The sequence below is a fragment of the Pieris brassicae genome, chromosome 9 (genome assembly GCF_905147105.1).
Source record: "Pieris brassicae chromosome 9, ilPieBrab1.1, whole genome shotgun sequence".
Classification (NCBI taxonomy): Eukaryota; Metazoa; Arthropoda; class Insecta; order Lepidoptera; family Pieridae; genus Pieris; species Pieris brassicae.
In genome coordinates, this window is record NC_059673.1 from 5,067,463 (window position 1) to 5,090,940 (window position 23,478).

Consider the following 23,478-nt stretch of genomic DNA (forward strand, 5'->3'; position numbering starts at 1 on the left):
TTCTAAGTATAAAGCTATAAACTTTTTCAGATCTTAAATTTAATTAATAAGCCTTATTCTTTTCTTTATTCATTTTTCTTTCTTGTTTTTATATTTTGTGTTATCTATGTACTTAATTCATTTATGTTTTCTATTCCTGTATTTTGTTTAAAAATGTAAGCTGGCCAAAACGGCTGGCTTTGTATATTGTCTAAGTGATTTGTTTTATAATATGTATATGTGTAGCTATAAGATTATTTTTATATAAATAAATCTTCAGTGACTATATTAGGTTTCACCGAATCCAACATTTTTCCATACATCTCCAAAATTATTTAAAATTAATGGTTCTCACGTAAGTACGGCAAGTGAAACTAATTGCGTTCCGTATCTAATATTATGCAACACAAAATATACGGTAAAATATAGTTAATCTCAGCTAGGGTTGGTAATCCAATAAGCTGCTTTACCTCACTCGCTACAAAGTTCGGTAGCGATCCCCCGCGGCCCACTAATTGAGATCAGCTTATATTAGTCGCGTTATTGCATTCTGGAATGGCCCCCAGGAATCATTTTTTTCCGAATATGCTGGATTTTTAAAGACCTTGGGATGTTATTATTACCGGTTATTATCACATATTAGCCGGAGATTGTACTTAAACAAAAAATAAAATTCCTCTATAAATTGATAGAACAGTCGAAAGGCAAAGATGAAATATCTTAGATAAGATTGTTTCCCATCTCGGCGGTTTCTATAGCGTCACGTGATTAAGATAATCTGTCTATGGGTACACCAAATTACTACATACGTCTGCTGTCATCTGTCATCTGTCAACTGTCAGATCTCAGACATTCCGCCAATATCTCTTAGACTGACAGAGGCTGATTAGCGAGATTGGCAGGAAGAAGTCAGGAATTTTCAATATTTATTCCCAAAAATCCTTAATGGTACAATGCTATTTACACATATTTATTCAAAAAATGTCTCTTCTCTTCTCTTTTCACAAGTACTTTCCCATTTTACGATATTGATTAAAAAAACACGTTTTTCAATAGGTGACGCCATAATTACACGTTTCGTTTTATTATTTCGTTACGACATTGTTGGAATTACGTGAGCCATGCCATGGCACCTTTGAGGTAAATTTTTGCCATAGTCGATTGTAAAGATCAAACAGTCACTTTAAATTTAGTGAACATTTAAATATATACATTCAATCGCAAGGTAGGGTCTTGTATTGGCTTTAAATTTGAGTAATCAAGAATTCAGTACGAAAATAAGCGTGTATAAAGAAATTTTCAATGCGTTATTCAAATACGAGACACATACTTAGTCTCGAATCTGAATTTTAAGCAATTTTTTTTTAGTGTAATTATTACTAAATGTAATAGAATGTTGCAGATGTACTCGGCAAGCTGTAGAACTTTAAATACCATAGGCAGACATTGGTCGCTCCGTGAAGCCTGTGAAGTGCCCAAGGGACTTCTGTCCTTCTGAAAGGAGCTAGGCTGGCTAAATTACGCGGCCAGGGCTTTACGCACAACGGACCAATCATGAGTCTAAGTGCGGAAAATGAATCCACCAAACAATAACCAATAACATAGGCAGACACTCGACTATACGACGACGACTTTATTATAACAATTTTTTTACAGTATTCGTTACCATGGCATTAACCTTTATGTTTACATAAAAAGACCATAACATCGTAACCATGGTAACAAAAATGGTACTTATATACGATATAAGGCCATTAAAGCTCCAGAACATAAAGGGATCGGGGCAGACGCATTTCTAACCGCAGGCGCGTAAATAAGCGATGCGCTCACGAAATCCTCGCCACCTACAAAGTGCCCAAGCGGGAATACAGAGATCCATGCGTTCAAAAGAAGGGATAGTACTCATACCTTGCAAGTACGGGGCTCGATCTTTCCTCCCCTAGCTATTACTAAAAGCGAATGGTGTGGTCTGTGAAGGATACTTGCTGTGGACGCAACCGCCGCATAGCATGGCAGGAGCGGATAAGGCTCAGCTGTTACCGCATCCCGCCTAAGGAAATTGTTGGTGGCGCCTTGGTGCTTTAGTGGGTATACACAACGCCTATTTAGCAGTCGCGCCGCGGTAGGGAATGCATTCCCCCAAGTAAAAAAAGTTATTGTAACAACTATTGTTTTGCCGGTAATCAAATAGCGAGATTTACACGTTGGTTAACCTCTTAGCTACAAAGACGACCCTTTTACACCTTTGTTATTTATTCCGTTTAGATGATTCATTTACAGAGCTCTTAAATCCGCCCTTATGAAGATACTCGTGTGTCCATAAACGTAATACTAAAACTTTAATATGTAATTACGTCCAACATTAGCTCAGTTACGTGAGTTGTTAACCCAGTTGTTCAATACTGGCAAACTGGGTAATTTTGTAAAAGTGGGAAATTATTCTTAAATTGTTGGAATGTATTTGATGCGGTGCCGTATTTATAGGCTGAGAGAAATTTATTCATATTGATGCCTTAACCTTGGGAGTGAGAAAGAATTTCTCAAATGAGTGATAAAGAACTTTTACTTTTACTTAATTATTTTACAGAATAATATAATAAATCATCATGTGTTACAGATGAAAACAGCTATGGTTTCTATAAATGTAGCTGTCCAGTTTAGGAACGCGAAAATTGTACATAAAAGTAGTTTTTTCAACTTACTTTTTATGTTGGTAACTGACTGGGTAGTCCATTTATTAGCCGCGGTAGCAAATACTTCAACGCTCTCTGGCCATATACGTTGTTTGCTCTCGATGTACAGAACCGAACATTCGTTACCGCTCCGGTCTATACGTCATGCTCAACTCGTATTTTTATGACATCTCAAAAAAAGTAAAACAAGTATACAGTATAGTACATTATATATTCACTGAAATGGACGTAAATTTCCTTGAGTGCCCGTTTTTTTGCAAAAGAGTTTATAAAGATATGATTCTCGGATTTTAAAATATATTAGATTAAAAATAACAACAAGTGACTGGTCAGTTATACAAAACTTATTTGAGAATTCACTATCGCCAACGAACTATTTCTTCCTTTCTACGGTACCTAATATTAGAAGAAGCTACTTATAACAACAGAAGTCCTATTTGATCCAATAAAATATATCTTCTTAATATATATAAATCTCCTGTCACGATGTTTGTCCGCAATGGACTCTTAAACTACTTAACCGATTTTAAATTAAATTGGCACACCGTGACCAGTCTGATCCAACTTAAGAGATAGGATAGCTTAGATCTTTAAATATAGTCGCAATTTTTTTCGCAATTATTAGTCTATAATTAATTGACAGTCACAATTATCTGTTAACTCCAAAAGATTCTAACAGATGTCGATACTTTTCGACTGGATTGAGTAAGTAATCAATAGATGGCACTGCTATGGTAAACCGACAAACGTGTCATATAAGCTACAATTCAATATCATGATTACCACGTCTTATTGGGGCTAAAGTATAAATTAAATTTATTTTGTAGTAAACGAAATACCGTGAAATTCATTATTTCTACTTTTTTAATTTTTGGTGTTAGCATAGCCAACCACGTGTTACTTAAACCGAAGTGTAAATAAATCAAATTCAAAGTATAGTGACGATAATACAGTGAAATTATTATTTCGTGTCACGGTATAAAGGATAACTAAAACCACATTAAGGAGAAACGAAGTTCGCGGGGGCAGCTAGTATTTTATATATATATTAATATTAAATACAATATTGGATAAAATACACAATAATAAGATAGTATAGGGACTTATTTCTCCGGTACGTCTTATAAAAGACGATACCTTGGAATCTGGAAATAGCACAAGCTTTGTAAGTAGAGCCTTATCCATTAATCTAAGTTACACAAACAGTATCGACTTACATCAGATTTTGATATTCTAGTAATAACACTTTTGTTTATATTTTTTGCTTCAAGATAGTACAGAGGAAATATATTATGTATGAAGTTACCTTAACCTTACTATATTTTTCTTAAAGATTTGAGCAAGAAGATAAGCCTTCTATCAATGATGTGCGTCACTCTTTGGGCTTTCACAGAATTTAACTTTAGACGTATCAATAAGTAGTGTGCGTATATAAAAATATTAAATATCCAACACAGTGTACAGCCAATGGTCAATCGCACGACCTTTATTACAAACAGGGAGTATTTCATATTATGGTAACTTTTCAAAAGTTAGCGCATATTTTTTTTACGTTAGGCTAGTCATGTTCATGTCAAAGCAATTAAACTACCCTACAATACAATGTTAGAATAAATAGGTCTAGAAATAGTAGAAACAAAAATGTATGAAATCACCAAGTTCCTTTGACTCTCAGTACTTAAAGGGTACTTGACCTAGCGAGTGGAGTCGCGAGTTGTGGTGTCGTGTGGCTTAAGCTTAGAAGCCCTTTGTTTATGTTAAAGTCTTTACTGAACACGATTTTCAGAAAAAAAATCCAGGCATTAAAAGAAACCTTTCTTGAGCAAACGTCAAAAGTCAAATGTATTTCCAAGTCAGTATTAACATTCTCATTTAATTGCATAGAGTAGTGAACAGTATAGTGGTTAGTGCTCATGGGTACAAATTTGAAGTCAGAATCCCAATGGTACTTTCTTTATTTGTGTCCAAGCAACAAATATGGTATAATTCGTAAGGAAATCGGAATGACGTAGTCCTAAAAACGTATCGCTAGATTGGGTATTCCTGAACCAATTCCATTTAGGGTCCTTCAAGAAAAGAACGTACAAATTCTTAAAAAAGCTGGTAACGCACTTGCAAGCCTTTTGGCAATGTGTCCATGGGCGGCGATATCACTTAACATCAGATGAGCTTCCAGCCCGTTTGCCTCCTGTAACATAAAAAAGCAAAAAAAGGTTGATATATAAGAAGTGCCTATGAAGGAGAAAAAATTGAAAATCTGAGAACAAGACTTAGTATGTAACGCCAATATGCTATTATTATTACTTATAATAAAAAAAATATTCAGTAACGTTCTATAATATATAATAATAAACATTGTTTGAAATGGAAAGACTGTTAACCCGATTTAAATAAAAATTGTATTAAGCTACACTACCGATGTTGATTTTGCTATTATTCCCATAAAGCGAAGACGTCCTTATGAAAATGTCCATTGAGATCATATTTTATTAAATTTCACCGAGCTCAAAATAGAAAAATTGTGCGGAAACTTTATGCCCTCAGCTCGAAACTCGATATCGGATATCTTGTTTACAAAGCGCAGCACCTGGAACAGGACGCTCAAAGGCGTAAATGCCTCAACGTAAATTAATCTTTTATCTAATCATAGTAAGCAAACTTTCACGAGTTTTAGAACAAATTAAACTTAATGCTTTGTTCAAAACACTATTTTAAGAAAAACTTAAATTTAGTCTTGAGTTTATGCTTTTGACAGAAAACACATTAAGCAAGTTAGATTGTTAGTTGGATGTTTATAATGTTCTGCGATGTGAAATTTATATAATAATGTTATAGCAACCGGAGAGAATTACTGTCAGTGATATTAATAGCAAATTTTATTTAAAGATAAGTTTACAGAAAATAATTAAAATAAAAGTTAAACGAAGCAAAAAATTTTAATATTTTATTTTCAATATAATTTAGCTTATATTATACGTTAATTATAGGTTGTATCATAACTACTATAAATAATATGAATACTATTGTTATATATCGAGATATTCGGGAGGCCACCTTATGTATGACACAATATATAGTGCAAAAATCTACTTAACCTACATCGTGTTTATGAGATATTTGGTACTCACGTGATGGTAGCAGGAGGGTTGGCGTGTACAAGACAAGGCAGCAACACATCCGCGCCGCGTCGCGCGCTTGCTTCCCATATTCCGTGAACTATTGCTCGAGGCGCTGAGGGCACACTCAGTGCTGTAATAATAAAATGCGTGTTTTGATTATTATAATTTTGTTTGCGTTCTGCTTTCTTTCTTAGCTTTCATATATTTATTATCTTTATGGTTGTCAATCATAATGACAATTATATTTTAATTAAATATAAATACAAATTATTAGTTTCGCACTTCATTCACTACCATGAATTCTTGAATATCTAAAAAAATAATTAAACGGTAATCAGATAAACGACCTATTAATAATTATATTAATGGCATTAGCTTGTATTATACATACTATAGGTAAATAGACAGAAACATTCCTGGGTCCTGCAAAGTCGAAAGCGAATGCCCATCTCAACGAACTTTTGTTTCTACTGTCGCGACATCAGCACTACGAAGAGAACTACATCGAAGTTGCCTACAATGACGTTGGAACTGGTATCGCTATTGGAAGCTACAGATTCAGCTCTGGGCCAAATTCAGGAGTTAATTTGGGAGTTAAATCTTTGTAAACATTGTGTATTGTAGTAGTGCATTGCCAACTCAGCCTGCAAACTCGTTTTGTTTATTTTTCAACTTTCTTAGTATTGCGAAAGTTATGTTCCTATAAGTAAAGCTCCAGTTTACAAGGATTCTTCTTGTAATTTAATATAAAGCGTCGTTATTTAAATACATCTAAGTATTCAATCATATAATTTGTATTCATGAATATAAATAAACGTCAAAACCATGATCAAATTTATTATTTGACAGTGAGGAAAAATATGCCTGCAGATCACTTTAGAATTTCACAAACAATACAAACATAAATACATTTTAATTTTAAACTTTCTTTGTACAGAACATTAGTTAGTTTAGTACAGTGAAATATGTGCCAAGGAAGAGCATCTCCCACAACACCCTAGTATGTGTAGCAACTATGTCATTTCTTTTATAAATTTTTAAATAATTATCTACTCACGAGTTGCATCTATGCTAACTGGTGTACTTCTACGACGCTCTCCAGTGAGTGAATCAAGGACAGAACAAGAGTAATGCGCCCTTGAATCATCTGTACGTACTGAACGTACAACTAGCTTCCATCCTTCGTCCACAACAAGTGTAGGGCCGGCTGAAAGAAATCGATAATAATAATATCTTTACTTTATATTATATTGAGTATGTATATTCATTTCTCTTTAACTTTTTTTAGGAGACCTATAGTTATTATTATTATCTGTTGTACTAGTCACGTGTCTGTAATATTTCTTTATAAATAAGAAAATAAAATATTTATCTTTGGTCAGAGTAATGATTTTTATTTAAACAGCACAAACTAATAAAAAAATGATTCAAAGTTGACCTAGTAGCAACTCTCGAATGTGCTGTCTTGCCTTAAAATTCTGGTTGTGTAACAACACATTTTACCATCTACATGCGCAATCAAGGAGTGCCTTAGGTGAAGAAACAAAAAGGAGGCCGGCATTTCTAAAACCGGATGATTTAAAAGACTGCTCATACTTTCCTTTAAATAAAACGAACTTAGAAACAAATCGAATATGAGGCTGTATAAAATCTAAGAATTTTGCAAGACTCAAAATCGGAAATAGATAATATCCTGTCCTAGCAGTCAGTAGCTACGAATCGCTACGAAGTCCATTAAAGTAGAAATGAACATAGGAATATATTTGGGGTACTGAAAATATCATACATGAGAAAAAGAGAATTTTCGTTGTTGTTAACGCTTACGACAACGATTTTCATAATATCTCACAGGTTTGATATTGGAGCACTACCTGTACAATGCGAAAATATCAGGTTCTGGCAGCACTGCCGAGGCCGATTCATACGGATTTCTTTCGTTATTCTAAATACTAACTTTTTAATTCGAAAATCTTAAGAAATAAGATATACGATATTCGAGACAAAAAACATTCGATCCATGAAATTGGAATTTAATTTGCTAGTTGTGCGCTTAGCAACAGATTAAACCATTCATTTATATACATTTAATTGCAAAAACATTGATTCCGTTCAGTCGTTCATCTCGAGGGAAATTATTTTAATTCACGGAACAAATTTAATAAGCGTACACAATCAATCTGCGGCGCAAACAAATTGCTCGAATTAATAAAAAACTTTCACAAAAATATAAAAACAACCGAGTTTATTTCGAAGTTTATTGTGGTACTTTTTGTTTGTTCTACTAGAAATTTAAATTTGTTCGGTTATTAATGGAACAAATTCGATTCAGTATCGTTTTAATAATCGTTATTAAGTTTAATGCTTCGATGACGAAAAAAAGCAAACACAAGATAAAGTTGAAGAATTCGTCTTTCTCAAGAAATATTTCTTGGTCTGTTCAATGTACTGTTTATTTATTTATGCGAACCAACCGTCGAACAAAATCAATGTAAATATTTAATTTAAATAAATTCTTTGCATATCAAAGATTCCAAGTACTGAATAAAATAAAACTAAAATTTGTGGACAAATATATTATCAACGTTATAAATTCAAAATTATATATATTTCTTAATTATTTATCCACTCTCATTAAATAAATGAGCCAGGTTTTGTTTCCACAACTACAATTTCATTGATGTTTTATTAATTAAAATAAACATTTTTTTTGTTATATTGCAACGTAAATAACACACGAAGAAATAAATTAAAAGTGTATAATGTTACCTGTTTTATAATGTACTTACTAAGTTTATCTCCAGCGGATACTACGCTTTCGTCCCTGTACCAAGCGGCGACGGTGGCATGGTCTCTTAAAGAAACGGGGGCGGCGCAAGTCAGTAGTGCTGGTCCACCCACCTCAGCTGGAGTGGATGTCACATGGGCTTGCCACTCTTGCCATACCACTGTACACAAAATACATTATTGGAGTATTGTTATACGGGCACTATGTTTTGCACTGTGGTAAAATACACAGTACAATAACATTATCATACGCTTGTTGTTACAATAGGTAATGAACAGAATGGATTCTTTTCTTAGAGGTATTTTTCTTATATTTCTGTAAAGTATTATACCGAAATTTAATTCTAAGCAAAGCTGTAGACGAAAACTTTACCTGGTTGTAAACTTATGACTGATAAAAATGGTATTTTTGTTAGACTGTAAAAATACACAGAGTTTATATTTTAAACGCTTTTATTACCTTTATATTTAGTTTAAAATATTCATATTAAAGCTTTAAGCTCAAGCCTCCTGATGATCATATGTGGGCCGACACCCAAAAGAGACTGGTAAACATTACAAAAGACAAGCTCGAGTCTTAAGACCATCTTACTATTTTCCGACATTCATAATAAAAGACCCTCACTCGAAGCTCTATCGTATGATATTCCATAAATATTACATGTTCACCAAAACCGTAAACCTCTTAGATGCGACCTTACTTCACTTAATATTCCAAACCTTAGGTCTAAATCTTCACAATATTCCTAAGAAATAACACATGATTAAGTATATGTGCTGTATTCCATAGAACCTCAACAAATTATCTAAAACACACTCTTTTTTATGGTATGGTTATATACGTTTATCTATGAAAGTTTTTTTTACACGTAGTAGAGATGCAATTCCTGTAGAGACAATTAAAGCCTTAGGAGAACGTGGCGACCAGATGTTTCATCTCATCTGCAATAAGGTGTGGCAGACAGGAATTTGGCCTTCGGAATGGACACACACCATAATCACACTCCTGCACAAGAAAGGCAGATCATGAAGAAGTCAAGAGAATTTAATAAGCCCATGTTCATTTGCTTTGTTGATTTTTCCAAAGCATTCGTGTAAGCATTTAAAGTAGTGGCAGACTCTGCTAGATATGGACACACCAAAACATCTTGTGCACCTTTTAAGACAGCTTTATGAAGAAGGAACAGCTTCATTGTGCACAGATCCTATCAAGTGATGTCCATCCTAGTGCCGAAGTACGCCAGGGGTACATAATATCACCGCTCTTATTCAACGTATACACATAGATAATAATGCGCATGTCTTTGGAAAACTAGACAGTCGGTATAACAATTGGTGGATACCGGAATCTGAACCTGCGTTACGCGGATGACACCATTCTGTTTGCATCCAGTTCAGAAGTGAGCCATGAGTTTGGACTTAATATAAATCTCAGCAAAACCAAAGTATTGATTTTTGAGCGTGCCAGAATAATTCGCCTCAAGTGACTCAAATCGCGAAATGCAACGTGGTCCAATCTTATATTTATCTTGGGGTCAGATTTCAAGCAATGGCGGATGCATGGTGAACCATCAACCCCAAGGTCAAACGACGTATGGGCAAAGGGTACTGACCAGATCAAGTCGGCCTTCACATAATGAGTGCAGCACGATGACCTCTAATAGGATAGCCAAACCTCGTGAAGCGCATCTGCCCCTTCTAAAACCACTACTAGAATAAGATAAAAGAAGAAGAAAAGGATTCATTCGTCTCTTTCTGGCCAACTGCATTCAGTATTTGATGAAAAAGGACAGTTAAAGTAAAACGGTGTAATTAGAATGGGTTAGTTTTTACTTGACACTTTTTATCTCTAGGTATTTTATCCAATACTTAACAAAACCTATTCATTACTGATATAAAATGAATCATGTAAAGTGCAATCTTCCATTCAAAACAGTCTAATAAAACTGATTTATTTTTTACATTATATATATGCTTAGAATAATGATAATAGTTAACTTATGACGTTACAAAGTAACTAAGTTTAAAACCTAATAAACTTTACAGTTCTGAGTGCATTGTTCTGGAGACTTACATGAAAATTTATGGATTCTTTTACATGATGTGGAAACATTTAGTCTATAAAAGACATACTTGGACATTACAAATAGTTTGTCAACTAAACTTGCACTGAAATGCTTAACGTTATTGTGACAAAGTGACATTTCTGTGTTTATGAAAATTTTAAATAAAAAATGTATTTATTTTAAATACAATAATTATCGATTAACAATTTATTAAACAAAGAATACTAATATGATCTTTTCCTCACATGGCAACCTACAATTACACAAATTTATTTCAGACAATATTTTGAGAGACGTTTCATTCACCCTTGCAACACGAAACCGCTTTTGATACAAACAAGAGTTTTTTTAATTGAAAGTGCTAGTTCAAAGCTTTATAAAACTTACTACAGTTTTTTAATCAGCTGAGGATCTCGAGTTGTGGTTCAAGTTTTAGTTAGAAAATTAAAATTAAATATTGCATAAAGAAAATCCTTTCGATTAAAAAAAACAAACTAAATTGCGTTGGAAATATGAGGTGAGTTTAATACGGAATAAGTATAGCGGTATTATTTCAAGTTCAAGAAGTAGCACTTTCACGAGGAACTATACCGACCTCCGTTTCAGATATTGAGTGAGCAATACCCATTAAAACCACTTCAAATCCGGCAAGGTCGCGTTAGAGACGCTCCAGTCACTCTTGTAACCTACCGGGACATCAACGGCTCAGCTATTAAGCTCAAAACCACCGGTACTATATACACAGGAGGTCCATCTTCTCCTAGTCTCTGGTCGTTTTCTGATCTTATAATTTCTCCTAGAGCGCTCTTTAATTCTGCAACATTACTTGCTAACAGACCACTGCATTCCAATACAAAACAGCATTATGCGGATTATAGTTCTAAAATTGATTCTTAGCTTTGAACGATTTTACTGGAATATAAATATAAATTATTAAAATAATGAACACAAACATAATTTATATATTAATTCAATTTAATGCTGAAATATGAAATAATTTAGTTACACGACTGTAATATCTCAATTAAAGTTATTTCTTGGCGAACGAGCATCTCGTTAAATATCCCTTTGAAGTATCAATATAATCAAGTCCTGATAAAGTATACGCAGTTCGGATAGCGGCCAAGTTTCTTAAGAGTCGGAATTCAATGCGAGCTCGTTAAGAATGATAAAACATACAATCTTAAATTTCGCGTGATTACGAATACCAAAGTACATTGATTTAAAAATACTTTTGTGTATTGTATAGAAGTTGTCCAGCCTTTAGCTTCAAAATGCGTATTCTGTATTACACAAAATGTATGATGTATATCTTATGATGGCTGCAAAATGGCCAGATTTATGATCAATTGATTTGAATGATAATTTTACAATTTAAATATGCTGCGCGAACCGCAACCGCACGTTATTTAATGACGTAAATTTTCACGTTCAAAATTAATTCAAAGTAAAGTTTTGAATTGCCGAAGTGACCTTACCTCGGGTTCTGTTTAAATTTCAAGCCTAACGATTCAATTAAATCTACCTCATTTAGGCTTTATGAATTTTCACAACTTTTCCGTATACGTTTGTTAATATAAAACGTACTCCGGCACTTCCAACAACTTTAAAGTCTCTTGATAATATTTTAAAGTATTAGAGGTGTATCGTATAAGTGTAAAAATTTGTTTAAAAATACTTAACGAATACTATAGCTTAAAATACTTTATAGATATAGAGAGCGTACATATCGGTCACGCACAAAATATAAAGTATAAATATAAACAATATTGTATACAACATCAAAGAAGAATAATAAAAGAAAAGGAAGAAACAAATTGCAATGAAAATATTGACGCATCAAAATTTATAAATATCAGATTATCAAATTATTTCGTATCACACTTCAAGAAAATTATACGAAATATTATATTGCAAAATATATAAAAAAGTATAAATTTATAATAACCTCAAATTATTTGATTTGATTAACTTACATGAAATAAAACCTGTAGGGTATATACAGAAAAATATTTAACAGCTCATGTTACTCAGCGAAGTGAGCAGTCCACGTTTTTTCATCCAGAACAGTTTAATTGGGAGCAAGAGAAAGTTCAAATGTTCCACCATTACTGTGACCGGTTTTATCTCGTATTATTTCTAGGGGAAAATCCCATTAAAAATATCTTAAAATAAAAATTTTACGGTCATCATTTAGCAGATAGTGTATCAGAACTTCAGTTAAAAATCAGTTAAGTCAGTACAAGCTAGTAAATTATATGTCCAAATTACAATTCAGTCATAAAATCAAGGTTATAATATCTTTAGTTATTAAATAAGCCTTCTTTATTGCAAAATTTACTATATATTTAGGCAAATAAGATTTCGTGCGTTTCATCAGATGAAGTTGACAAACAACATTTGGATGTTATTATTAAAAATGCTACTACTGTGACGACAGCATTAGATGTTCTACGAAGTTGGCATCAATTTGCGCTTGCTTTACTTACTCTCCTCGTATTTTTCTAGTAGTTCATTAGTTAAAAAGTAGAAAGTACTTACATATACGTATAAATGAAATTCAAAAGTATAATTTTAATAAAAATATATCGTGATAAGAAAATATGAGAAGTCCCAAAGGAAAAGAAATTAATGGAACATCGATTTAATCTCAGAAAAACATAGTGTGAGGGACCAGCTTAGCGTGACCCTTACGAGGTCAAAGGTTAACACGTAACTGACTCGCAAAGGATTACAAGTTGTGAGGAAAAACGTGTATGGTAAAAATTTGTTCGGAAATTGGTATTTTTGAATTCTTCATACAATGAAATGTTTTATGAATGAATTTTGCTTCACCGATTTCGATCTACATGTAATCGCTTATCTCGATTAATGAAGTAACTTGGAGTTAACTTATCTCACTTTACATCAGGTTTAAATGTTTACAAAATTCAATTAAGACTTTTTTAATGGCAACACAAACATGTGTTGGTTTTTAAATAATAAAATGGTAACACATCTATTGTTATATCTCTCATATCTCATGTGCTGAAAATAAACATATCAAGTGATAACAGTAGTTAATATAGTTCACTCTCCCAACAAATATCACAAAATCCTGTAAACAAAATAAAGTTTATTTTTATGTATAACAATAAAAATATTATTAAGTACAATAATAAAGCAAAGTGCTTTTAATAATATTTCATGGGTACTATTGTTAATGAAGATTTCATAAGGATGTTTTTGTATTTTATATATGTATTGTATAAAAAGTAATTAAGCTAATAATTATCTAAAGTGTCCAGTTTCTTTCTGTCAAAATTTGTGTGTCGCTGCAATGATAATTTAAAATGAATAAGACGTAACTGTTTTTACAGCATAAATATTTCATTTGATGGGAACGACAGAGGCGGAAAACTACTTTAAAATAGTTCTAGTAGGTTTACTTACCATAGGCAAGAATATAAGATTCAATGTATTAACAAAGTTTTTCTATTCTATCTAACAGTGGTGTTTAAAATATATTTTAACATCAGCAGTTAGTTAACAACTAAATAAACTATTTAGAATCAAAAATACCGCATATAGATATACCGCATATATATATACCGCAAATAAGTATTGGTTTGAATAAAACTAAATTTAACGCTATTCATATTAGTTTTGACACATATCTTAATTGGAAATTGGAACAATATGTTATACTTATAAGAGCGTAATAGTTGTGCGTGTGTCCATAGTTCTTTTCCATAGTATCAATGCCTAAATATATTTACGTTACCTACACTTCACTGATCGTGGTAAGTGAAAAAAAATACACAAGAACAGAGTGTCTTATTCTTAAAAGAGACTGTATATATATTTATTTAGCATAGGAAACTGTCCACAAATAACACATTTTTTTATACTTAACATCCTTTTTAGTAAATTAGGTTCTTTTAAATTACTTATTAGTGACAAGATGGCTAGAACGTAATGTTAAATGATGTGCAGAGACAATTTATAATATATATATATATATATATATATATATATCACTTATGAGTATATATATATATATATATATATATATATATATGTATATATATATATATATATATATATATATACATATATATATATATATATATATATATATATATATATATATATATATATATCACTTATGAGTCGGCGCATAATAATAAAACCATTCATTCATTAAGAAGTTGAATGACTTACATATAATGTTATTGCTACATAAATTGGCACGGTGAACCCGAGAAAACTCCCGTCAAGTAGCGGCACAGTTGTAGGGAAGTTATGTTATGTATATTAAGCTATAGTATCTATTTAAATAAAATTCTCGTGTCACAAGGTTAGTTCCCATACTCCTCCGAAATGGCTCGACCGATTCTTATGAAAATTTTATGCATATGCAGTAAGTCTGAGAATCGGCTACTATCTATATTTCAAACTCAAACCTTATAGTGATTAAGGGTGTACACCGCAAATTTGTTTTTTTTTTAATTTTTTAGACATTTTCTTTGTGATACAACATAAATACAACCCTTAATTGTTACCTTTCTACGATCAACTGCTATTTTATATTATAGTAGATAGTTATTTTTATTGAACTAAAACAATGTTTCCTGGAAATAATATACATGGCAAAACAACGTTTGGCGGGTCAGCTAGTATAATATATGTTTCTCGATTTCAAAGTGACGTACTTTGGAATCGAATCGAATATTAAAAACAAGAGTGTTGTTGTATCCGTCCACTTGGTGTGTTATTGAGTAAAGAGAAAAGTCTTACTGGGTTAGTTCGTACATTTTAGCAAAATCCTTTAAAGAAACAAAACTAAATATATCTCTCATCTTTGTACCTTTTGCAGAAAAAGCTAATTCATATCCCAAGGTCTCCGTCGTATTCAATTACACTTATCCGGGAGATAATAAATTACCCGGAATCACATCCGGGCTGCTTAACGTCACGCCGGATGATTTATCTGACCCGGACAAAGGCACTTGTGGGTGCTCCCTATAGATAGAGTAATGCCTTTCCAAGTTTTAATATCGTGTAATAATTGAATATACGAAATGTTTTTTTAACGAAAATAATTTTGAGAGTAAATCAAATAAATATCATCGTGGCTAATTGTTATAAGTTTATGCCGATAATATTGAAAATTAATTATTTAATTTACAAGCATCAGCAAAGGTGGGCGCGAAAAATATACACACAGTTTTGAAAATACCTATCACACTAAAAGGCGTATTATTTTATGATGCAAAAATCTTTACATAAAATTTTCTGTTTAAGGATCGGAGCATGTAATGTTTTACGTAGAAGACACAGAACATATGACAACACTTAACATAAATTTCGTATAATCGTAATTATTAGATTCCATATGATATAATTAAACTATGTTTTTATTTTAAGTGTGAATAAAATTATATCGATATGTACGTTGGCCGTTATTTAATGCAGATAGGTCGATTCTGACACTGCCTAATTGTTGATATAATTTTACGATAATTATCATATTTAGCATACGAATATCTTTATTAATTAGATCACTGCTATGGGCTTATTATTGGGAGAATTATTACAATCTATTTACCGTTCACGTCTATAGAAATAAAAATGAGAAATGTCCGTCAACATGCGAGGCAAAATGGCCTTTGAGTTAATAGTTCATCCTATCAATTCATAACTAGAAGCCAATTCCTTAATAGATTTTATAATATTTGATGTACAGAAAATATCATTCAATGCAATCATTTTTAATTACAATTTATTTACTACGAATTATCTACATTATTTACATAACGAGACATTCGAGTAATGATGATATGCTTTTTAGGCATGTACAGCTGGAATGTTGCTCATCAAGATATATAACATATCTATTAATTTAATTTATTTTTTATTAATTTGTAGTAAACTTAATATACTTCGTTTTGGATTAAAACAAAAAAAAAACAAACTTGAGCTATGTAACCTAACTTTAGTTATGTTACATATAAATATTTTAGTTAATAATTAGAAGCGTAAACAATCATTGCACACTTGAAGCCAATATTGAGCCCTTCAGTTTTTACTCATAAATTATTTTTTAACATTCTCGTTTCCGATAATGTCCATAAGTGTCATTTAGATTTGCGAACCCTTAGATAAGCAACGTTAGTTTCTGGTAGCGTGGCAACCCCACTACCGTACTAGTAATTTTAAGTTAATTATAAGCAAATATTTTAAACCGTTACAGTCAGTTGTTACCATCTCCATACAACAACTGCCACCGAACTTAATTCGTGATAAAACATAGTATTACGTATGCGTAAATGATTTAGATTGTCAATTTTAAGTGACGACCACAAAGGATTCATGTTCTTTCAGGAAACAAAAAACAACCAATCAGCAGAATTTCCACTGAATACACCTAACCCAAACCACATGAACACATCCATAAATTCAACTAGGAGATATTTTTCAGGAAATGCGTAGTTCTTATTTGTACTATAACGGAAGGCTCACATAATCGCATAAGATAAAAAAGTGCGTGCGTACACATATCACAAGTGAAACTTCTTTGAGTGTGATGTGTGATGTGTACGTATTTGATCACTCCATATATTTGGATCTACAGTATGTAAATATTCACATTATTTACACACTGTATATTATAATGTTAATATAAGTAAATTAAAAATCTGCGTTTACTGCACAAGACGTTATGCGATAGGATTGAAACTTAAAGTTCTAATATAACTACTAAACGAATACATCCACCAATAGCCTGTATTTTGCTACTTTTGCCTTTTCTCACTCTCATTCAATCGGTCTGAATCGCTCTCTCCCTTTTCTTCGACAAAAATCTGTTGTCAAAAATTTTCTGGCATCGGGACGTGACGACCCCATCGCCCACTGGTGAAATAACCTGTGACAGAGGTTATTTCACCAGCGCAATCAGTCAATCCCTTCCTAGTGGGAGTGCCATGCTGTTGCCTCCTGGCTTCAGCCAAACGGGCAGGCACGACCGGGGTAGTACCACTGTCTTTCAGAAAACCGGCGTAAAGTGATACAAAAGTTTCGCCTTCTTGTACTCGCGTTTCGTGCGGTGAGAAAGTATCCCGGAGCCCATCCCCCCCCTCTACAAGAAATATGAAGGTGCAGAAGAATCAGAATCTACCCCAGGGTACCACACGCGCTTGCGGTGGAGAATCCCCCTCTGGGCGTCCACCAGCTTTAAAAAAATAAATAAAATAAATATTAAAAAAAAATAATTATCGGTCTCGGGGCAAACGGGGCAATCCAACAAAGGCACCCCCATCCACACTCGCCGTGGACTTCACAAATATTAGGGGGCTCAACTCCAACATCCACGCTGTCCACTATCATTTAGAGAATGCAAAGCCGGCCTTGCTCTTTCTTACCGAGACTCAGATTTCCTCCCCGGCTGATACTTCTTACCTCTCCTACCCGGGGTACAAATTGGAACATTCATTTGTGCCGCGGGCTGGAGTTTGCGTGTACGTCAGAGAGGATATCTGTTCTCGTCGCCTCGGGATGCTTGAAGGAAGGGACCTATCTAACCACTGGCCGCGCGTAGACTGTGATGACCATCCGCGATTCTACGCATGCCTGTATAGGTCCCATAGCGGAAATACCGAAACTGACCGACTCATTGAGCACATCCAAATGGCTACAGATTCCCTGCTCGAAAGGATTCCTACCGCTGAAATCGTGATTCTTGGCGATTTTAACGCCCACCATGCCGATTGGCTCGGTTCTGAAACCACCGATCACGTGGGAAGATCCTTTCACGACTTTGCTTTAGCCTACGACTTGACACAAATAGTCTCTGCGATTACGCGAATACCAGATGTGGATGGTCATAAACCTTCTTTGTTGGACCTCCTGCTGACTTCACATCCGGAGACCTACCAAGTCTCTGTTGACCCGCCATTGGATTCATCAGATCATTGTGTGGTACGGAGCATTGTGCCGCTCACGCGCCCTTTACGGCCTAGCTTTGCGGGGTGTCGCCGTGTGTGGCACTATAAGTCAGCAGATTGGGACGGGATGCGGTCTTTTTTTGCGTCCTACCCTTGGGGGCCCATTTGCTTTTCGTTGAGTACTCCGGATGCCGTCGCTGACTCTGTCGCTGATATGGTCCTGCAGGGCATGGAACTTTTTATGCCATTCTCTGCGGTGCCGGTCGGTGGCAAGTCCCAGCCTTGGTTTAGGCGTTCGTGCAAAGAGGCTTTGCGCCGTAAGCGTGAATGCTTTAAAGTCTGGGCAGAAGCGGTGACATCCTGTGATGCGGCTATCGGCAAACGTAAAAAAGCATACAATTCAGCCTCTAGGTCCTTCAAGCGGGAAATCGCTAAGGCAAAGTCAGAGCATATTGCCAGGTTTGGTGAGAGATTGGTCCACCTTCCTTCGGGAACTCGAGCCTTCTGGTCTCTTGCCAAAGCTGTCCAAGGGAATTTCTGTCAGCCCCCTATTCCACCATAGGGAGGATGACACACTGGCCCATACTGCAAAAGAGAAGGCCGATCTTCTAGGCTGTCTCTTTGCGTCGAACTCAACTTTGTATGATCAGGGGAAGGAACCACCGACATTATTGCGGTGTGATACTACGATGCCTGAAGTTACATTCCGGCAACGTGCTATCCGTAAACATTTATTTTCCCTGGACATCCATAAGTCGAGCGGGCCAGATGGCATCCCCCCAATTGTGCTGCGTACTTGTGCTCCTGAGTTGGCTCCGGTCCTAACGTGCCTTTTCCGGTACCTGTACTCCCTCAACACTGTTCCGAAGTGCTGGAAGACAGCTTTGATACATCCGATCCCTAAAAAAGGCGATCGCTCTGATCCGTCCAACTATCGCCCAATCGCAATAACCTCCTTGTTCTCCAAAATAATGGAAACCATTATTAACGGCCAGCTCTTGAGGTATCTAGAGGGCATCCAGCTGATTAGCGATTCTCAGTACGGCTTTCGTCGTGGTCGCTCAGCTGGTGACCTGCTTGTATACCTTACACATAGGTGGGCAGAGGCAATTGAGTCCAAGGGGGAGGCGCTGGCGGTAAGTTTGGACATCGCGAAAGCCTTCGATCGGGTGTGGCACAGAGCACTGCTCTCGAAGCTTCCAGCCTATGGGCTCCCCGAGAAATTATGCAACTGGATTTCCAGCTTTCTCGCTGATTGGAGCATTAAGGTCGTCATCGACGGAGCATGCTCCGACCTTAAACCCGTCAATGCTGGTGTCCCACAAGGCTGTGTCCTATCCCCGACCCTGTTTATTCTGCATATTAATGATATGTTGCAACTTAGCAACCTTCATTGCTATGCGGACGACAGTACTGGGAATACTTTTTACACGGGCCGGGCAGGTATTTCTCGGGCTGTTGTTGATGAGTGCCGGAACAAACTTGTGTCTGAAGTCGAAACTCTTTTACGTGGAGTCTCGGACTGGGGTAGACTAAATCTAGTCCAATTTAACCCCAAGAAGACACAAGTATGCGCGTTTTCCGCTAAAAAAACTCCCTTTGTCGCTATTCCCCTGTTTGAAGGCACTCTCCTTAAAGCCTCAGCTAACATCGGAATATTGGGTGTTGACATATCGAATAACATCCAGTTTCGCGGTCATTTGGAAGGGAAGGCTAAATTAGCCTCCAAAAAGCTTGGTGTGCTCAGCAAGGCGAGACGGTACTTCACTCCGGGCCACCGCTTGCAACTCTATAAAGCGTAAATTCGGCCCCACATGGAATACTGTTCTCACCTCTGGGCGGGAGCTCCCCAGTACCAGCTCCTTCCACTTGACCGTATTCAACGAAGAGCGGTTTGAATCGTCGACGACCAATCACTTTCCGTGCGGCTTGATCCCTTGGCGTTGCGTAGAGATGTTGGGTCCCTCTGCATCTTCTACCGCATTTACCATGGGGAGTGTTCAGAAGAGTTGTTCGGTCTAACCCGCAGCTGAGTTTCATTATCGGACGTCAAGGCAAAATACAAAATACCATCCGTATCACCTCGACGTCCGTCCGTCTGTCGTTCCACAACTGAGCGTTTTCTAAGGCAGTTATTGCCGCGCACCACCACTATATGGAACCAGCTGCCCACTGAAGTATTTCCGAACCAATTCGACTTAGGGTCCTTCAAGAAAAGAGCGTACCAATTCTTGAAAGGCCGGCAACGCACTTGCGAGCCTTCTGGCGGTGTGAGTGTCCATGGGCGGCGGTGTCGCTTCACATCAGGTGAGCCTCTTGCCCGTTTGCCTGCTATTACATAAAAAAAATACTGCACATCTTCGTGACACTAATGTATTATAGCGTTTCATACGTAAAAAAATTACCCTCATACCCTCAAGGCGCTAAAGAAGTTTCACTTCAATAAATATATATTCTATGTATGCAACAAAAGTTATACTACAATTCAGATCATAATTAGGTATTTCGAAATATATTGTGGCGAATTTTTGATGAATAAATGTGTTATTCTGTAGTTATCTTTTGTTGAAATCCCAACTGATTTGCATACTTTCATATAGATGCATTGTAGAGGTACATGAGTTTTATTACTAGTTTATTTCTCTTAGAACATATCACGTATATCTTACATATATATATGTACAATCAGGTAGGGTGACTTGTATAATTGAAATGATTTAATTTGTATATCGGATGAAAGCCACAGGCTATAATTAATCTGTCTTCTAACGTAGTGACGTTAGTGGAGTATGCGTGAACGGAATGCTGTTTGGAAATACATTCTAAACTAACTGAGACTGATTCGTAATCAAGCCCAAAATGTAAACCTAGTTTCCAGCTCAATTAAATTTTAAATCTAGATTTAGTACTATCTAGATACGGGCATATTGTGTTTAACTTTGAAAATATTTTTACTATCCTAGTTCTTTTAAGAATTTTTTGGCGGACAAAAGAGCTTATGAGACTGTATAGCTCATATAAGAAGATTTTTCTTCATTAACAATTTTGTTAATGAAAAAAGATGTCATTACCGAATAAATGCATGGCACCAACCAATTTTTCCCCGGATATTATTGGGTTAAATTATTGTGCATGGCAACAGTATTATATATATATATCGTTAATGGTGATATTTCCAGGGATAGGAGATAAATTGAAACTTTAAAATTATTCTCAAATTTAAAATCATATTTACTATATAACGAGAACAGTTTTTTTGACACATATCAGTGACGAATTACGTAACCAATCACTGCTATTAGACGTAAAACCTATGTTTAATTATAAATCGATATTTCTTGTATTTGAATATTTTTAGCTATTCGATCTTGCTCTATTTGACTATCATTATCAATGTTTAAACACGTATAGCAGGTTCCAGCGCTAAATGGGATGTCTAATGTGCTGTCCGATGTGAAATGCTGGCGGAACGGACTAATGGACGGACACTGTGGTGCGTCTGATTTATTGTTCGCCTTAACTCCTTGTTCTATAGGCTTGTTGATTCGGGTTTATTTGACTATCTCTAACCGATATATAGAATTAAAGGATTAACAGGTTAAAAACCTTGTATGAATCATGCAAAATTTTTCACATTCACTACATAAAGATATAAAAACACGAATAAAGTTGTAGGTGTCCTGTGATCACTCCTCGTCAAAAAAAAAATTAACTTACGGTAGAGAGCTGTAAAAACATACTAAATGGATACGGAAATGTCTGCCCACACAGTTCCCTCGCGACATTTTTCCTTCATTCTACCGCAACAGTATCTAACGGATTAATATCTTGGTTGCTTTTGCCTAATTGCATCATTACTCGAATTCCATAATTCATATAAATTACTGGCAAAAAGCACAGTTCTGTAGATTGATTACCAATAAAATTAAGGAATTCTATAAAAATGAGTGAAATTAGTCAAATTAGAGAACAGCGAACGTAATGCAAATTGCGAGCGAAAAAGTTGGAAAGAAAATTATCGGACTAATTGGACGAAATGTTTCATTCGCGAGCTGCGAATTATTCCGTTACATGTTTTTTAATGGAATCTTAAAAGCTTACGTTGTATTAATTGAATTGTAATTCCTTAATATAGTAGATGATGTTTACGACTGGTGATTCGAAAATTAATGTCACAGAGTCAAACTAAATCTACTAATCCTAATTGCAGCTTCTTACCTAAACTGTCACGTCACTATCGTTATAGTTAGGTTTACACTGTGAGGAAAGGGTATCAATGGTTTCTTGGATCGTTTCATAGAGAAAATATAAATTGAATTTAATTGAATTAATATTCTCGGTACAGTAAACCTATCGCCTGGACAGGTGATCAGTTCTTCGTGGAAAATGCCTTGATAATATGCATATACGTACTTGCTGGGTCAAGTGCTTACAATTCACTATATGATATACCGTCGTGTACAATAGATAGTACCAGAAACTGGCTTTAACGTCGTATATAAAGTAATGGTAAATATGTATTAAGTGAAATGACGGTTGCGTAAACGATTCGTATTCTATTTACCGTATCTTTTTGCGCGTAGTTCTCTACGCAGTTCCTCCTAAGATGTGGAGGTTTTTTGTCGATATTTAAGTGATATTTATTCCTTTAAAAGGTCTTTTTCTTTATAACCAACCCCAAAATACGTTAACGTAATTTCCATAAAACTTAAATGAAAATATCTTTATTTTTGTGACTTACGCGGGGCTTGAAGATCCTTTAAATGATTCCCCATATTGGCAGTTGTTTTTTTTTTAAGTTTCGATATAAGCACTGGATCTGCTTTTGGTCTACCGACTACAGGCTGTAAGCCATATCAAATTATTATAGACTTTTGATACCCTCAACTACCTCGTGAAATATTTAAAATAA

At 35.0% G+C, this 23,478-nt stretch overlaps 1 protein-coding gene across 1 annotated transcript in view; it reads right to left on the reverse strand.

Moving 5' to 3' along the window:
• The window catches only part of LOC123714681 (Down syndrome cell adhesion molecule-like protein Dscam2), a 120,295-nt gene that overhangs the window by 51,628 nt on the left and 45,189 nt on the right, over window positions 1–23,478 (reverse strand). Inside the window, 3 exon segments of the mRNA XM_045669047.1 lie at window positions 5,801–5,921; window positions 6,849–6,998; window positions 8,578–8,736. Coding sequence (XP_045525003.1) covers window positions 5,801–5,921; window positions 6,849–6,998; window positions 8,578–8,736 — 430 coding nt within the window.